General features: G+C 39.7%; 1 protein-coding gene across 1 annotated transcript in view; it reads right to left on the bottom strand.

The window, feature by feature from the left end:
• RAB38 (RAB38, member RAS oncogene family) overlaps nt 1-19,703 on the bottom strand; it is a 57,184-nt gene that overhangs the window by 26,595 nt on the left and 10,886 nt on the right. The window contains exon 2 of the mRNA XM_046638459.1: nt 8,790-9,070. Coding sequence (XP_046494415.1) covers nt 8,790-9,070 — 281 coding nt within the window. The remainder of the gene's footprint in view (nt 1-8,789; nt 9,071-19,703) is intronic.

The following is a 19,703-nucleotide window of genomic DNA, read 5'->3' on the forward strand; positions in this document are numbered from 1 at the left end:
TTTGCCCAAAGCCACACAGCATTGTGTTGAAGGCAAGATTCCAACCCATATCTGCTTGGCGTCAAAGCCCACGCTTGCCACACTCTGCCAAAGTGCCCCTCTGTGCTCCTCAGTGCCCTTTTTCAGATTCAGAAATCTATGGTGATCCTAGAGCCTGAGTCCAGGAAAAGGCTGTTTTTCTGGGGTCATAAAGACACAGTCACTCAGAGAGGCACTCACACTCAGCCTCATCGCTCTAGGCAAGGACCATCCATCAGACGAGAGGGCTGAGTCATGCCAAACAAGTTGGCCTGAACCCAAAGACTCAACAGTTTCTCAGTAATCACATAAAAATCAAAAGACACTCATACTTTATTATTATTAAAAGAAAAATGCCAACTAAGTAACAGGCACTTTTATTCAATTAGTGCCTTTTCCTTGGAGAATTCAGAACACTCTAATATAAAGCATGGCATTTGGGGTTTCTCAACCTCTGTACTATTGACCTTTGGGGCCAAATAATTCTTTGTTGGGAGAGGGAAGGTGGGGTGGGGGGTGGCGGGCATGTGCTGTGCACTGTAGGATGTTTAGCAGCATCCCTGGCCTCTATCCACTGATGACTTCATGTCAGTAGTACCCCCTCCAATCAGTTAGGACAACCAAACATGTCTCCAGACTTTGCCAAGTGTCCCCTGGTGGGAAGGGCAAAATCATCCCCCATGAAGAACCACAATTAAATAATAATGAAAACAATCATTACAAAAGTATGCCTTGTGCCTTGTTGAGCCTGGTCATTTCTGGTGAAGGGGCAAGTCTGTCTGGATCCTCTCTAAGAACAAAGAATCCTTGTAGGCCTGTTCTCATGAGTCTGTGGGAGGTGGGAGATACCTGGAAAGCAAGGTGGCTCATCTTTGAGCCCACTGACATCTGACTACTGAAGACTCCCTACTACTAAACCCATGAGTTTTTCTCCCTTTCCTCTCTCACACCTTGGACTTCTTTGGGCAAAATGGAATATAGACAAAGAATGTCAACTGCCTCATACACTCCATACAAAGGGAATATCCTGGACAATAGCACAGAGATGAGGAAAAGGCAGGTGGCTGGCAATGGCTTGGGCAAAAGTAGATATGATAAAGGGCCCCTCCTTGTTCAGTCCCCTCAACAATTCCAGGTTGTACCTATTGACACGTCCGTGTATCTCTCATTAGACTGAACTTCTAGAGACAGGACCACATTTTACTTATCTATCCATCTATCCCAGCCCCTGGTCTTCCATGTATCAGTTGCTCAGCAAATAATTATTATAGAATAAGGCTAAAGTGGAAAAGGCTGTAAGTGAGTGCAGTGTGGTGGTTGGGTGTACCATTAGCACACTTAGCTTGCAATCCCAAATCTACTACATACCAACTATGAGATCTTTAGCTAGTCATTTAAGCTCCTCAATTTAAATTTTAACCCCCTCATCTGTAAAACAAGAATAATAGCAGTACCCACAGTATAAGATTGTTTGAAGGGTAAGCTAATGCATGTAAAACCACTAGCACAGCCTGGCTAAAGAGAAGCTATTGTTATTCTAAGACACAGGTGGCAAACTTTAAGGGGTAAAGGATAAGATGTAAATAGTTCAGGCTTTGCAAGCCATGAGGCCTCTGCTGCAACTACTCAACTCGACATTGTAGTGGAAGAGCAGACACTGATAATATGTAAATCATGTTGGCTGTGTCCCAGTAAAACTCTATTTACAAAATAGGAGGCAGGCCATATTTGGTCCACAGGCCTTAGTTTGCTGACCCCTGTTCTAAGGTGTCTAGATTTGAATCAAGAAGTAGAACCTACAGAAAATTCTTGAAGTAGGCAATGACAAAATCAAAGTGATCCCTTGGCTTGGCTGAGTTTTTAGCACCATGTAGCACAGACTATTATGAGCAAAGTCTGGAAGCAGACCATTACAGCTGTCCAAGCCTGAGACAGGAAGAACCTGAGCTCTAAGTAATGAAAATGTGAACCACGTGGGAGAGAATGACATATGCAACCCCATGCCTCCTGTACCCCAAGCCATGGCTATACCATCTGAGGGTCCATTTCTATTTTCCTACAATGTCTTAGTCATAGTTGGATTTCAGATTATCTAGTTAATAATAAGTATAGACCTAGAAAACCTCTGGAGAACTAATTAGCTGAAACTAAAAATTAAAATGTTATTCTTAATTTATACTGATTCGTAAGTAGATGAGTCGCTTGAGTTTGAGGCTCCTGCACTTAAGCTACTCTCAACTTCAAGAAACAATTCCATTTTTCATGTAGAGCATTAAGAACCTGGAAGAAGTGATGATTCAGACAGTTGCACTACAGACTAGTGGTCGTTATATGAAATGATCATGACTATTAAATGTTGCCATCATTTCCTTTAAATGATGTTTCTAACTTTGCTCTGATTTTAGATTTTCAGATTGGCCCTTCCTTTTATTATCCTAATGAGATCAACTAAAAATACAAGGTTAAATGTGCTGCAGCTAATTAGGTCAGCGGAGGCACATCCCGCAACCCCTTCTAAATTCTTTGGATATGGGTGCCTAAAACCTGGAATATTCCTAACCTAGGGAATTCTCACATTTTAAGAAGCGCAGGCACCAATAGCGTGCTCAGAAAGGGCTCAACACCATCGTTCACAGCACAGACCTGGACAGTCATTCGATACAAATTGTGTTGAATCAGTGAACGCACCAGAGACTGTCAAGCATTTTTTCATGTTTGACATTTGAAAAATGGGAATAATCAGAGATGGCTTACTACGCAATTTAAAAATAAAAGGATTTTTAAAAAAATGATGTTCTATGCTCAATCCACTAAAAAACGAATTAGAATAACTATCTCCCCAAACTCAAGTGCAATTATCTATACATTTCCAGTTTGTATAAATGCATTATGTTTCTAAGTGCATATTTTCTGGAAGTCTATAACAAGAAATGATGTGTGATACTACTCTTTAAGCAGCTTCCAGGAAACTAGCCACTTTCTAAGTGCTGCATAATTCAGCTTGCGGAGCAATTAAAACATAATAATAATAAAAAGAGCTCACTAATTCAATGAAACACAGAAAACTTTCTCTCTACACCGGAATTGTAGGCCAGCATTTCCCCAACACATTCCACTCTTTCGTTAAGTGTTCTCTGTGGCCAAAAATATTTAGGAAGTGCTTCATGGTGTAGTCCCCTTTTAGAGGAGACAGTAAAAATGTCATTATTTGTATGACATGCCATCACTTTAGAAATCCATGCTGACTAGAGGGCATATCTTGATTTTGAAATGTTAACGTAAGAAGGAACAACAAATGTATGTTAGAATCAAAAAAATAAGATAATAACTAGATAGCTTTAGAGAAGCCACCTAAGTCTCAACTTTTTTCTTTAAAACGGTAATAATAATAATGCTGACTCTCTAGGATCACACTAAGGATTGAATGAGTTCATATACATAAAAATCTTCCTACAAAGCTAACAGAGAGCATGTAGCAAGAAATGTAGCTATTGTTATTACTGGAGATTCAGAATGCACAGCAGAACGTCCAAGTCCTGAGAAGTCCCGCAGCCAGGGAAGCAGTGGTTCCAGTTGCTTTTCTCAAATGTATTTGACTGCGTATATTAATCCAGGTTCTCAGCTGCAAGATACAGAAGCTGATACTGGTTAAAGATGAAATCATTTATTCAAGGGATGTTGGGTAGCTTGCCCAATTATTCAGTAGTCTAGAGAAACAGGCTTGAGCCTCAGCTTCTAGAAACTCAAATCCCACATAAAAGAAGCCTGATGAGGACACTGCAGTCAGCCACCCCTGAGCATTAAGTCCTGTAATCTATAAGCTCCGAGGAATTCAAATTGAATGCAACTGTCCCTGGGGCCAGCAGGGACTCTGTTTCTGTATCAAGAACAAGACCTTGCAAACCTTGCTGTCTCCCAAGGATAAAAGCTTGTTCTGCTACCACCCTCCCCAGAAAAACTGGATTCTGCATTGCACCTTCTTCCTAGAATTCTCGCTTCTGAGTCAATATGATTGGTGGAATCTAGGTCATGTGCCTGTGCTATACTTGCAAAGAAAGCAAAAGAAGAAAGCTGTATGGGTTCTTCCTGGGGAGGTGAGCCTTCCATGGCTAGAAGTTCCCCAAAGATAGCAAATGGGTTTAACAGTTGCTGGAAAGCCAAAACACATGAAAGATGTTACACTACACTGCGAAACAGCTACTCCTCCTCCTAGAAAACGAATCACTTCTTCGAGAGAACACTATCAGGTATGTTCCTTCTCTCAGCAGGACCCGTATCAACATTTTTCTCTTTAGCTTCAGGGAAGAGACTAAAATTGAGTAGAGTATAATGTACGAAAGCTTCTTCCCAGGGTACCCATTGATCTTAGAACATTCTGAGAGAGAGGGTGGGCCTAAAAAGTCACTATAAATAGGATAGAAACAGTCAAGGAAATCTGCCAGGAGTAGGACATGAGGTGGAGGGAGCAGGAGCAAGGGGCACTGGAGTTCTTTCTGGGACTTTCGTTCCTGTCACCACCACCATTGGATAGATATTCCTCGCTCCATTTTTTCCCATCTACATGGGCATTTTCCTGGTGTCCTGTTTCTGAACACAGCCACACATGAACCATTGCATTACAAGAGCAGGATGGAGCAGCTTGGAAAGTGCTGAGATACAGAAACAGACCCTCCCACCGAGTGCAGGTGCTGTGGGCATCAGAGCCAGGTACAGATGGTGAAACCCAGCCCAGCGGATGGTCTGTGAGAATAGATAATAAGGATGGTGTGGGGGAGGGGGTGTGTGTGTGAGTGTGTGATCAGACATAACAGATCTGGAGACCTCACATACGTTATGTCACTTGTTGCTCACAACAAACCCAGACGTTGGGTGGATGTGGTCAGAGAGTGAATCCAAAAGGAGCAACTGGTGGAGATGCAGGTAATGGGCACCAAGAATGCACCCGGTAAGAGGGTCAGCAGGAACAGGGCCCTGTCAGCCACTAAGCTGGGCTCAGAAGACAGGATTCCCAACTTTTGGGATGCACTAACAAGGATGGGCCAGGGCTCTCATTTCAAAGACACAAGTCTACCAAAGCATATTAGAAAGACTGGATTTGGGTACAAGAACGCGTGAAATAGCCATTACTGGAGCTAAGGTATGATGTGGACAGTGAGATGTATTAGAGCTCCTGATCAAAAGGGTGACCACGTAAATTTAAATTACAAACCAGGAGTGGGGGTGTTATGAATAATTATGCTAGAACAGTAGGCATAAACCAGGAATGTCCCCGGAACTGGGCCATGTGATCACCCCAATTATACATTACCTGGCCCTGGTGAATCCACAGGTAGAATTCAAGTAAACATGGTGAGAAAGGGAAAGAATGCAGAGGTTGAAAACCAAAGAAAACTTGACCTAAGAGAGACTGTTTTTCTTTTCTTTCCTTTGGTTTTAATATTTGAAGAGATGATGTGAAAAATCAGAGATACCTGTATACACTTAGTTTTTATATTTTGTCTCTTTAGTCACTGCCAGAGGCTACCATGATTGTGCCAGCAACAGCACAAGGCATGAAAACTCTCACAGCAAGTTACTCCGGAAGACTGAAGAACCAGAGGGTAAATTTCCCTCAGCATCAGGGTCAGCAGCAAGATGGAGTCTGGTCTCCATGACAAACTCCTCTATCATCCTGCTAGTTTCCACTTCAGAGACGGCCAAGCTGATGGTAACACCCTCAGAATTTCTGCAGGATGTGGCCATGAGGACAAAGACAGAGGTCACGGCCTTTGGCTCGTTAGAAGTTTCCAGATGTAAAAAAAGGAAAGCAGATGTTTATCAGGAGACCACTGATGACGCCACTCAAGAGGACTCTAACTATAAGTAGATTCACTCCCTAAGAGAAACATCTCTATGGGAATGTTCCATGATCCCACATGTAATCAAAGAATGAATCAGTAGCTGTCTCCGAGTTGTGTGCCATCTTAGCTTCAGGCAGACGGTTTGATGTGGGCCTCGGTTTTGCTGTAAGCTTATCCTCAGAAAGTAAGCAGAGCTTTATCAGGGATCTTTAAAAAAAACTTTTTGAGCAGTTTGACACTCTGGCTTGTCAATGCTGCAGTATTGTCCCTGAGCTTCTAGGTGTTGGCTCTGAAAACTAACCTGGCACCGGGAAGCCATTTTCATTATTAAGACATTCAAAAGGGCCATTTCAACAGCAGTATGTTTGGAGGGAAGAGAGACATTCAATGGAGGTTCTGCCTTTTAGAATGAGGCCTTGTACCCTCTTGATTATATTAGCAGTTCAGCGCCCTTTAGCTTGTGTAATTCCCTTCCCTCTCTCTCTGTACAAAGCTTCTCTTCAAAGTTTACACTTGCAGGGATTTAGAGGATTAGAAATCCAGTATCTGAGTCTGGTGGGTCAGCCAGGCCTTAAGTTAATGAATGTCATGCCCTTAAGCAGAGTGTGACACTGCAATGGTTGAGCTAGGAATGGCAGAGAGAGATGAAAGAAAATGTCCAGAAGGTTCTTTGTCCCACAATCAATTTCAACCCTCCCCACAGACTCATAGCCCTCTTCCTTTCTTTCTCTTTTTCTTCCTGCTAGTACTTTTTCACCATTCAACACCCTATAGATTTTACTTATGTTTTGTTGTTATTATTATCCATGAGGTCAGGATTCTATCTGTTTTGTAAATGTCTGTATTTCCAGTGCCTGGTACATAACATTTCTTGAATGAATGAATAAATGATGGAAGACTCCTCCCTATATAGATAGGAGTCATTCAATCTAGTTTGTTCTTCAGATGCAAAGTAGTAATTGAGAAAAGTTTTCCAAAACCCTACTCTTTTACTCCTGTGCCTGGAAGCTTCTGGGCTAGAGAGTGACTCTTTTGAAAGAAAGGAATTTGAAGGAATATGCAAGAGTTGTGGAGTGAAATTGAGTGTGGGGCTAAGGAATAGAAGAATACATGAATTCACTCACATTTTGAAATTTTTTAAAAAGCCAGACAAACATCAAAGAATCAGACTATAAAACACGTAGAATTTCTTAAATCTCTGTAATTTAATCATGCCTGTGAGCTTTGCTCTACCTGTCTCTCTTTACAACAATAAATTCTTCAAACAAACAAACCAAAAAGGTTCCATGACAGCTAGGAAGTAGAAAATGATAGATACCGTGCCCTGAAGCAAATGAAGAATCCTAACAGGTGAAACAAAGGATTTTAAAAAGAAAGAAGAAAAGCATTCTAGTACACTGGGGCCCCAAGAAGGAAGACAAGGTACTGAGAAGTAGCAACTTCTAAACATAAAGCCAACTATGAGACAGTATGAAGAGAAGGTTGGTGTTGAGACTCTCCATGAAACGGCTAAAATAACGGAACATCACAACTACGACAAAGAAAGTGACAACGCCACCCTCTTTTCCCTCTCCATCCTCTTCCAGTCCAAGCAGTTACTTAATCCTGCTGGTGCTCGCACTTTAGTGACATTCTCAAATCAATTTTTTTTTCCAACCTCTAAAGCCCTTACCTTAGCTCCAGGCCTTGTCGTTTTCCTGTAGGAATGAGATAACTACCATGCCACTCTGTCTTCAGCCTTACCTGCCTCCAGTCTATCTTTCCCTAGTCCCCAGGGCAAATCTGACCCTTCCACTCTCCAATGCAAAACTGGTCAGAGGCTCCTCCTCAGCCTATTTAAATGATGTCCATTCAAGTTATATTTTCAAGCCATTCTCTAATGATGTGTGCAAATGTTCACAAAAAGGCCTAAGTGTGAATTTTGCACGTACAGAGACAATGCCTATCTTATTCACAGCTGAATCTCAACTAGCACAGTGCCTGTGCTCCACAAATATTTAATATGTGTGTCCGACAAGTAAATAAAATGAAAAAATCATGATATAAAACTATATAGAATGCAATACTAATAATGTAAAAATATATATGTACACAGAAAATAGAAAGATACAGCAAAACATTTATTTTTATTTATGCTGTTCTCTTAATTTTCAAAACTTACTATGAAATTTTTTTTTCTTTCTGACACTTAGATACCAAAATATAAACAAAAACAAAGGGAGTAGAGCAAAAACTGTGCACCTGACAAAGATAGCAGTGTGAAGCATAATGAGAAGTATAAGATCTTCATCATGTCACATCAGATTCTTTATCTTCCAGCCCTGACTCTGCCCCCACATCCTGCTAACTCCTCTGCCACCCAGGAGAGTGAGCTACACTATATTCTTCACATTCACACTTGCCACCTACTCTCTCACCTCACTATTGCAATATTCCCAATGTGCTAGTTCTGTGTTCTTGCCATCTTTTCATTTCTAGGGCAAAGCACAATTCCTGATACACAGAAGAACATATTAAATGTTAATGGAATAAATTAATTAATACATGAATAACGCACTGAATGTTAGGCCCATTTCTTTCATTTATTCTAAAATCATACTTACCTAATAGGGTTGTTGCAAGGACTAAATGAGAAAATGTATGTAAAACACACCTGACACATAATAAGCACTCAATAAATGAACATAGTTATTAACTTTTATCAACATCTCTATGTGCAAGTTGCTTTGCTCCCTTAGCCACAATCATCTTAAACTGTGGATAATAATTCCTGCCCTGCTCACTCATCCCCTTGAGATGAGAAAGAGCTTAAAGCAGTTTGGGGACTATAAGTCAATAGACAAACATATTATTATGATGATGATCATGACTATAGGCCATTTTCTTTGTGAACCTTGCCTGTAATAGGTTTATCCTTTAAGGTCACATTACCTTTGCTGATGTTTCAAACCATCCTACGAAACCATGCTCCTTGCAGAATTGGTCCATCTTGAGGCCATTGTTCATGAGCACATCCTTCCCCTGGTCACATTTGTTGGCCAACAAAACCACTGAAATTGGCTTGCCATTAGGGAGACTTAACTTTGAGTCCAAATCATTTTTCCACTTTGTCACTGCTTCAAATGTAGCTGGCCTGGTGACATCGAAGACAATAAATGCACCCATAGCTTCTCGGTAATAGACCCTTGTCATGTTTCCAAATCTTTCTTGACCTATCACCAAAAAGAAATAGAAATCAAAAACTTATTACAATTAAACTGAATCATCTATTGGAAGCTCATGAGGCCTCCAGGACAAGCAGATCACTCAGTAAAGTGCTTCATTGCTTACCTTTAAAGAATGAGCTAAATACACAATCGTGCAGCTTCGGTCTTAATCTTTGAGTCCAAAGGAGATTCATTCATTTAACAGGTATTTATTGAAACTTCTGTGTACCATGTAATGTTCTAGAACTATGTTAATACAGTATCCCACTAGCTGCATATGGCTACTTAAGTTTAAATTAATTAAAACTAAATAAAATTTAAAATTCAGTTCCTCTGTCACACTAGCTAGCTACATTTCAAGTGTTCAATAAATACATGTAGCTAGTGGTTATAGTATTAAACAACCCTAATATGGAATATTTTCATTATCAAAGAATGTTCTATTAGACAACACTGTTCCGAATACTTGAGATACAATGATTAAAACACGAAAATTCCTCCCATTTTGGAGCTTACATTTTAGTGAGATGATAGATTATAAAGATAAAGATAATAATTAAATTATGTAGTATGCTAAAAAGGCATCCATAGTTGACTCCAATTAAGGGTAACAGAATTAGCTAGCATTTATTGTCTGGTTACTAACCATCAGAAATGCAAATCACATAAGTGATCATGAAAGAACAATTACCATCCTCATTTTAAGGTGAGACAACTGAGGCTTAGAAAGGCTAAGTAACTTGTTCAAATTATACAGACAGTAAGCTTGGAAAGTTGGAATTCAAATCTGAGCTTTTTGAATCCAGAGCCCATAGTCATTTACCAACACTGAATACTCTCAACTACTAAACCACAGTCTTGTGCTCTCTCTCCTCCAGGTTTATGTACCAGGAGTGTCCACTCAACTAAGAGATAACAGATATTTATGTGTCAATGCCAGCCTCTGGGCTACATGCTAGGAATACAACAGTAAACTAGATGGCCTCTATCCTTAAATAATCTACAATCTTTTGGATGAGGAAAGTCCTCTGATAAAGAAGTCAATCAATCAATCAGTCAACAAAAGGATTGGTCTTATTTAGACCGGTCAGCTAAAATAAGTTTTGCTCTGATTCTTAATTTTCTAAGTGAATATTGGCAAGAGTCTTAAACACTCTAAGTTCAGCCTTTCTCATCTGCAAAATGGCAATAATAATATGTACCACACAGGGTTGTCATGTGGATGGAATGAATTCACATATGTAAAGCAGCCAGCACAGTACCTCAGAACTAGTTGATACTTGAGTTTTCCCTCCCTCTTTCCAGCATGTTAAAAATTATGAAAGACAATAATAGGTAGTGAAATCAAAGTTCCAGACCAGAGTTTATGACCAAAAATTACAGGTATTTCAGCTGATTAACAAAAATGAACAAAATCCTATTGGTTGTAATTGTCCACTAGTAGTTGCTAAAGACAGTAGCCTCTGAAGACTGGGCTTATATTTTCTGAAACAAAAACTCCAGAAGTGTGTTCCCAGACAAAGGCTTTTTATTCTGACTTGAGAATTTATTTATGTTCATAGTCTTCTTAAGTTATACAAATTAAAACAAAGTGAAGTGTGTATTTAATAAGGCAACTTATCTTGAAAAGAATAAAATGCTGAAACTGGCGTGTATCTAAGGATATATAGGTCAACATAACCCTAAGAACACTTTACACTTAACTTTGGTCTCAAGGTTTTGTGATGGTGAGCTTTCATTTAAGTTACCAAACTCTTTTGCAGGTTGTTATGTTCACATTGGTATTAGCATTGCGGATTGTAAGCGGAAATGATCCATAAGCACTTGGTGGAAACGGATGAAGATCAAGGGTTCCCGTCCTGTGTGTGAGCCTGTGTGCTCAAACACGTATCACCGGAAAGAGCATTTTGTGAGGGTCAGCACATGATGATCCTAAACCATCTCTTACATGGCTTATACCGTAGAGGCATTTTTCTTTAAACTTCCCACAGTCATCCAGTCAATAAAAGAACTGGGATCTAATACTCTGCATATGACACACAACCCACAGATAAACTTTCACTTCTCCCAAATGAATTTTAAATATTTCCTTTTTTTTTCAGTTCGTGATACAAACAGTGACCTCCCTTGAGGCTCAGGGTGCCCATGACATTTCAAGAGGATGGGGAAAAAAGCCCTCTGTGATCATTCAGGACTCTGAAGGCCCCCAGGCTTTGTAAGGATGTCTTATGATGGCTTTCAGGGAACTAATCAGATGAAGGGCAAAGTCATGAGTTATTCAATAATCTGCTTGTCCAGAAGTTTTCATAGTAGAGTAAGGCAGCCCTCAAGAAGAAAGATTTTACATTTCAAATACATGGCAAGGGGTCATTTTTAAGACTGTGTAGAAAAGCAATATATAGCCTTAACACCTTCTTGGGAATTTAAAAAGGAAAATATGTGTGTGTTTGAGTTTGTGAGGGTATCTCTGTGAGATCAGAAACAAGGAGAAAAAAGTGTGTTTCTAGAAAGAAAAGACCTTTGTATATTGAGGTCACTGGGCCAGCAGACTTGGAAAGTTTGTATTTTTGGCGTTCCAGCAAGAGGTCACATTCAGATCAAGGCATTTCTAGCACTCACATTTTATCCTTTCTTTGTCAGCTGACAGTCCTCTCCACCGGTTCTTATTAAAAGAATGAGAACCATGTGATTTTAGTGAGTGCCTACATGTGGGCAAAGCAGGGACCTGATGAATTTCTCATAGGCAATTTACTTTAAAAAAAATCAAAGACCATAGTTCAAAAATCACCCTCGAGGTTAGATTGCTCTTTCAACACACATTTATTGAATAGCTAATATGATCCAGGCTCTGTGCTTTATGCTGTAAATACATAGTTTTTTGCCCTTGAGGAACTTCTAAACTAAGAAGTGTCATAATAGATGCATGACTGAAAATGATCCAAATCACCATGTAGGTCCCTGCTTCTTTTATTCTCAAAACACGCTCCATAACCCTGTAGACGTGGCTCATGCTTCAGCTACCAGCATAGAGGGGTGTTAAACGATAAAGCAATCAACTGAATCACAAAAGTTAATACAATGGCTGCAGGAAAAATCTGGATGACCTCACTGAAGAAGGCATTAAATTGAAGGGTCAGAAGACATTGGTTTTAATTATAATCACTGGTTACCAGTGCAGCCTTAGACAAACGTATTTCTCTCTCTGAGATTCAGTTTTCTTATCTGTAAAATGAAGTTGTTCTGACTGATCTCTAAGACCTCTTCCTGCTTTCATGCCTTCTCACTCTATGATATTACCATTAAATCAACACTTGGCCCTCTGTCCCAACTGCCTGAAATGGTCCATTGAGTGGCACAGACTTAGCTAAAAATGTACACAAGCATCACAGCCATAATGTGAATTTAATGATATTTTCACTTGGTAATTAGTACTATATAAATGCTCCCAGTGGGCATAACCAAACAATGAATCTTGTAGACAGGCACAAAAACAAGAGGAAGCGTGTGTAGGGTTTTCTATTAACCAACTAGCTCTGTGACCTCAGAGAGCCTTACCATTCTAAGCTTCAGTTTCCTCATTGGTAAAATAAAGAAACTGGATTGCATACCCTGAACTAAATACATTATTGCCTCTGGCAACCCCCTGTAATCAACCTACCCGATGTGCAGGCATCTAGTTCTCCACCTCCTACTCCTGCATTCCCCTCTCTGGTTTACAGCATTACCATCAACACTGCCACCCAGAGGGGTACCTTCAAGTCGTCTTCCAACTCCTTCCTCACTCATATATCCAAAGGGTCTCCAACATCCTACCAACACTTGTATTTCAGAAGCGGCTCTTGACTCTGTTCCCTCCCCTCCATCAGCATTGCCACTGCTCCAGTTCAGGCCCTCATTGCTCCTCACCTGGACTCCTGACATTTCCCTAACGGGGGCTCTCAGCATCTCAGTTCTCATCACTCCCACTCTGCCTTAAAATAATATAAATATAAACACAGGTCTTAGACAGTTGTCCTTCCGGCAGCATAAGAAATCACTTGATGGTTATCTATCCGAAGGAAATCAAATCACTACTATGAAGAGCTATCTGTACACCTATGTTCACTAGAGCATTATTCATAATAGCCAAGACAAGGAATCAAACTAAGTCTCCATCAGTGAATGAATGGGTAAAGAAAATGTGGTGTATACATATATATATATATATACACACACAATGAATATTATTCAACCATAAAAAAAGAAGTAAATTCTGCCTTTTGTGACAACATGGGCAAATGCTATGAGAGCATAATGTTAAGTGAACTAAGTCAGACAGAGAAAGAAAAAAACTGCATGACTTCACTTATATGTGGCATCTAAAAAAAGCCGAACTCACAGAAACAGAGAGAAGGATGGTGGTTGCCAGGAGCTGGGAATGAGGAAAATAGGGAGATGTTGGTCAAAGGGTACAAACTTCCAGTTAAAAGATGAATAAGTCCTGGGGACCTAATGTACAGCACGGGGACTATAGTTAACACAACTCTATTATATACTAGAAAGTTGCTAAGAGAGTAGATCTTAAGTGTTCTCACCACACATAAAAAAAAAGGGTAATTGAGTGTGGTCGTGGAGGTGTTAACTCTATTGCAGTGATCATTTCACAATATATAAGTATATCAAACCATCATGTTCTACATCTTAAATTTACACAAAGCTATACATCAGTTATATCTCAATAAAGCTGGGGGAAAAAAAGAAGCATTTATAGAATACCCATTCCTGGGCCACATTCCTCAGAGATTCTTGCTGAATTGGTTTTGTGTGGGACCCAGGAATCTGTTTTATAAGCATTCCCTAGGTGAATTCTTAAAACTCTATTTCTCTCAGAATTCACTTTCAAAATGTAAATATTACCCTTATGCTCTGCTGTGCTAGCCCTTTAATGACTCTTAGATGCGTAAAAATCAGACACCTTTATTAACGCTACACATGAGGAGTCCTTGGCTCCAAGCACTTTTCCAAATTCTTCTATCACTTCCTTCAAAGTGCTCCACGGCCCAGTCACCCGGGACTACTTGTTTTTCCGAAAACACACCCTGCATTACTCCCTGGATATTCTTGCCTTTTTACATTTCTTTTGCATCCCAAAGCCTGAATGCTCTCCCCATCTCTCCACCCACTCTGTTCCATGAAATCCTAAGTATCCTATAATTGTGCCCTGCAATGTCATTACATTTGTGCAACCTTCCTTGTCCTGCCAGTTGGAACCGATGACTCCCTTTTTCACGACCCCACAGCATTTTCTCTTTCCGACACCATTCACGTTTATCATGCTTTATGTTCATGCTTCAGTCCCCACCGTGGCATTGTAAAAACCAGGAGAGGAAGTTGGTCATGTTTTCATGTGTAAATCCAAGGCCTACTTCTCCACTTTGGGGGTCCAGTAAGAGTGCAAGATGCTGTGGTAGAAATAAGCTGATATTAAGGTTCTTTCTTCCTCTAGAATACAACATCGTCAGTATTCATGAATCAGTGCTGCATGCTAATGCACTTACTCTATATTCTACTCTCATTTCCAGTAAATAATCAATAGATGTTCATTGATGGAGAAAATTAACATTATTCTAACAGGGTTATATGCATACTGTTGCATAAGTTTCAGACTGGAATGTTATGTTTTCGAAATCATTCTCATCTTCTTAAGAAATAATCCCTTGGACTCAATTCACTGTATGCCAAATAACATACATTTTTGGAGTCTTGTAACAATCAGTAGAGCTAAAATTACCACCAAGGTATGCTCTTTATTTCTGGGGAGTAATAGTATGAAAAGCCAGAAGATAAAATCAAAAGTATATACGGACCTTGCACAAGAATCTAGAAAAAAAAAAACCATCCAATTACTGTGATGGTCAAATGGACACTGAACTTATAATGGCTTAAGCTAGTTTCAAAGGCTCAGGGAAACCCATAGACTAGGATTAGAGTCCAGCAAGATTTTCTCCAATTTTTAAGAGCCCATCTGACCCTCTGGCAATGGTTCTAAAACTCTTTCATCTTCTCTCTTCCCTGCGTTGCCCCACCAAACCAGTGACAGAAACGTGTCAATTAATCACCCTTTGTCCAAGATATCAAGGTCTATATCCTGAAGTCAACTTTGTGTAATTTTTCCTACAAAATTACAAGTTTCCCCTTGCATGAACCAAGCTTCTGCAGGCACCAAGACAAGCACTGCCCTCTGTATCCAGTGAATGTTCAAGAAGCTCTCCTTGCTCAGTGAAGGAATAACCCCTAATTCTTTACCCCCACTCAGTGGATACTTGAGGCTATCCTCTGTCATGTCTCTTGCATTCATCACTTTCTTTCTACTCCCACTGAAGTCAGTCTAGTTAGGATTGTCTCATCTTGTCTCAACTCATTTATTCATTTAGTACAAAATGTTGGATACCTATTATTTTCCAAGCACTGTTCTGGCAACTAGAAGAAAAAAATTAAAAATCCTTGTCTTCATGAATCTTACATTCTAGTGGAAAGAGATAAAAGTTGGTAAGATCCACATAATACTACACTAGCTGGTGAAGAGCTAGGGGGAAAAATAAAGCGGGAAAGGAGAAAAAGGTATGTGGGGCTGAGGCAAAGTTAAGTAGGATGGACAGTGAAGGGCCGCAGAGAAGGTATCACTTGAGCAAAGACCAAAAAGAGGTAAAAGAGCAAGCCAAACGGATATTTAGAAGAGAGTTTTTGACAGAAGGAACAGCAAGTACAAAGATTCCGAGACACAAATGTATCTGGCAAGTGTTTAGAGAACGGCAAGGAGACTGTGTTGGCTAGAGAGGACCACACAAAGGGAAGAGTAGTAGGCCCAGATTGTAGACAGTTTCAGGCCATTATATGGATGCTGCCTTTCATTCTAGATGAGAGAGGAAAGCACTGAAGGATTGTGGGCAGATGAGAAACATGAACTGACAGGAGTAAATGGATAACTATGGCTGCTGCATTGAGGAATGACCTACAGGCATCAAGGCTGGAAGTAGGGAGACAATAATCGAGGCAAGAGGTAATGATTTGGACCAAAGTGATAGGGGGAAGATGGTAAAGTTTGGTTGTTTTCTGGATATATCTGCAGACAGAGATGACAGACAAGATGTAGAGTATGAGATGATTCAAGCATGACTCCTGAACTTCTAGCTTAAAAAATTGAAGGTATGGAGTTGCCATTAGCGGAGATGGAGAAGACTTTTGAAGGTACAGGTTTTGCGGAAGCAGATTGGGATTCTGATGTGTTAAGTTTGCGATGTCTGTTAGGCAGTTATGTTGAATAGGCAGTTGTGTATATGAGGCTGAATTTCCAGGGAGTGGTCAGGACTGAAGATTTAACTTATAATTTAATTTCTGTACACCTCTACCAGATCCACCTCCTCCAAAAGCTCTGTGTTGACCCTATTATTTCCCTAATTAAACACTTTGAAGGATCCACTACTTTCTACAGCAGGTGCCAAAAAAAGGGAGGTTGGGTGGCTGACATGTTATATGACCCTCACAAAATTTAAAGCTATTTGAACTATTTCCAAACAGTTATAAATTAGAAGATCTCTAATAAGACAGATATCAGAATGTCTTGAAAACCCAGAACATTGAGAAATATAGGTTCTACATCACATTAATAATGTTTAGGAATTAGTTCACTTGAACTGACCAGTATCAAAGACCCAATTTTGGAGAAAAAAAATTTGCTGATATGCTATTCATTTCACATTGTTATATACCCCAAAAACACTACCTTAAATTTAAATTTGTGTATCAGTATCAATTTTGTAAAACAACTCTAACAAAATATTTATAGTTCAATGAAATTTATATGATTTTACTTTAAAAGGAATTGTTATTGATCCATTTTTCTTGTTGTAATTCTCCGATAAATGGTTACCTAGGATCCCATGTTTGTTTCTTTGTTACATCCATCTAGCTGTGTGTGGAACTTTGTGGAAAAACAAAATGAGAGCCAAGATTATGGGGAGCTTTGTTCCCATTCCCAAGGGAAACAGGGAGCAGCCGCTTGGGTAGTCCAGAATTAGGAACAGATTTTTTCAGAAAGGCCCTTGAAAGATGAACCAGTGTTTGCCAGGTAGAGAAAAGAATTCATTTATTTTACCCTCTGGGCCCCTATGGACTTTTCAAGGTTGCACACCTTGATCTACAAGTTAAAGGCTAGTCCTCAGACTGAGATCAAGGTCCTGCCCAAAATTATGCCTTGCTTGGCTCTAAGTTCTGCTTCTTGCTTCATTCACACTCACTCCATGGCACTCCCACTCCCGCTGGAAGGTACCCTTTCCCTTATTCTCCACCCAACTAAATCCTGCCTATTCTTCAAGGCTGTACCAAACCCTACCTTCTTGGAGCTTTCTCTGATTACTTGGCTGCATACCCAACTCTCTCCTCCTCTTTGTCACACAGCTCTGACTGTTTCACTTTCTCGCCCATTTAATCAGGCTCTGCCTTGTACTGCTTTTTATGTGCTGCAAACATCTGTAGTCTATGTCCCCAATTACACCATAGACTCCTTGAGCCCACTGTTGAATTATTCAATTATTACCCCTTTATGTCTCCACTTTATGTCTCAGAGGCTCTTAGTCTATGCTCACAATGGACTTGCAAAATAGAATGGAACTGGTATTACAAATACTCTTTACATAATGAAATAAAAATTAATATTGATTTCTTATATGTGAGAGGGAACACCAGCAGAGAGAGGAGTGGAGTGAATAAAGCAAGATCTTGGATCCAACTCATTTACTTTCTATGCCTATTAAACTCCTGCTCATTCTTAAGATCCACCCAGGAAAAAAATCTGTGTACAATTCAGAACCACCAAAGCTCTTTCTGCAATTTCTTTAGTTCCCCTATAAATGATGGTTCTCATTTCATCTTACTACTGGTTGTCATCTCTTATAGGAAAATCTTACCTCTGTTCGAAGAGGGCAAACCTAGATGCAGTGCATGGAATTAAGCTAAAGTGTACAAGAGGATAAGATGACATAAAAAGTGACAATTGGTTTCTTAGGTGTCCATAAACCATAGCATTATAGAAAGGAAGGGTGGATAGATTATAGTGATCTATTTTTTAATTAAATTCAAAAATATTCTCATTAAGTTCTGAGTATATATTTAAATTTAAGGCTGTGTGTGTGTGAAAATGAGTATCCCAGGAAACTTTGTCATAATTTATTTTGGCTAGGGTCCAATACTACTCAGTTTAAATGAAGTAACTCACTTGGATAGAAACACGATCATATAGTAATGCAATGTCCAATATTGGATGGAGAGCGGGAATGAAAGCAAGTCACAGAAAAGAGGTTGGCGTGAATCAAGATAGAAGGATCAACATCTCATGTTTTTAATTAAACTAACTACAACCTAAACAAAAACCTAACAAACAATCTAAAAATACCTCCCCTAAGTTGTAAGCTCAAATGCATCCAATAAAAAGCTTTTTGTTTTTTTTAAAGATTGGCACCTAGGCTAACAACTGTTGCCAATCTTCCTTTTTTTTTTTTTTTTTTAAGGATTGGCATCTGGGCTAACAACTGTTGCCAATCTTTTTTTCTTTTTTTTCTGCTTTATTTCCCAAACCCCCCGAGTACATAGTTGTATATCTTAGTTGCAGGTCGTTCTAGTTGTGGGATGTGGGACGCTGCCTCAATGTGGCCTGATGAGCTGTGCCATGTCCATGCCCAGGATCCGAACCCTGGGCCGCAGGCAGCGGAGCACACAAACTTAACCACTTGGCTACGGAGCCGGCCCCAAAAGCTTTTTGAACTACTTAGCATTCGAGATATCACCTCTAAGCAACTTTTACAGATACTTTCATAAATAACTCACAAGAGACCCTAGATTGTAAAGGTTTCACTATTAAAGAATTTCCAGATTATTCTAGAGCTAAAATTCCCAGAATGGGTGCCAAGGTGCTCTAGGGTCCTTCAGTGAATTCACAGGAGTGCAACAGGATATTTCAAATTTTTAAGGCAAACACAGTGGTACTCACCATCAGTCAGACACCTCAGGAAGTACTAGTGTGAGGTAGTTTCCAATTTTAACATCAGATTGTGCTACATTCCTTTTGATGGAATCATATCTTTTTGAAACTGGGGTTTTCGTGGTTTTTATGAGAGAAAGCGAGAGTCATGTGAAAATCAATGTGAACCAGGAAATGAGGATTGTGGTGTCCACTGTGACTCAAAGTTTTGAGATGTTGTTCCATGGCCCAAAGGCACACATATGCCAACAGTAAATAACTGTAGTTATTAACAATGAAATAAAAATTTTTTTTAATTTGTGTTCCATTTTTTTCAAATGTCTGTTAAGTTGTTAGAACACAATACTTACTAAATTCTTTGGTGCTAACTACTTAATAAACAGAACTTTTAGGTATTTCTATTGGCCCAGAGGCACCATGAAAAAATTACTCTGACACTTAAGGGCGCTGTGAACTGAGGAAGTTCGAGAACTTCTGCTGTAGCTTCTAGAGTCTAGCCTAGAGCCCAGTTTTCTTTAAATGTAAAACACACACACACCTCTACCCTATAGGACCTAATTTGTTCCAACACCATCAAGCATCATAGCTATTCTTATCTTTAATCCTCAAGCTTGAGACTTGTGT

This window comes from Equus quagga, chromosome 14, assembly GCF_021613505.1.
Source record: "Equus quagga isolate Etosha38 chromosome 14, UCLA_HA_Equagga_1.0, whole genome shotgun sequence".
Classification (NCBI taxonomy): Eukaryota; Metazoa; Chordata; class Mammalia; order Perissodactyla; family Equidae; genus Equus; species Equus quagga.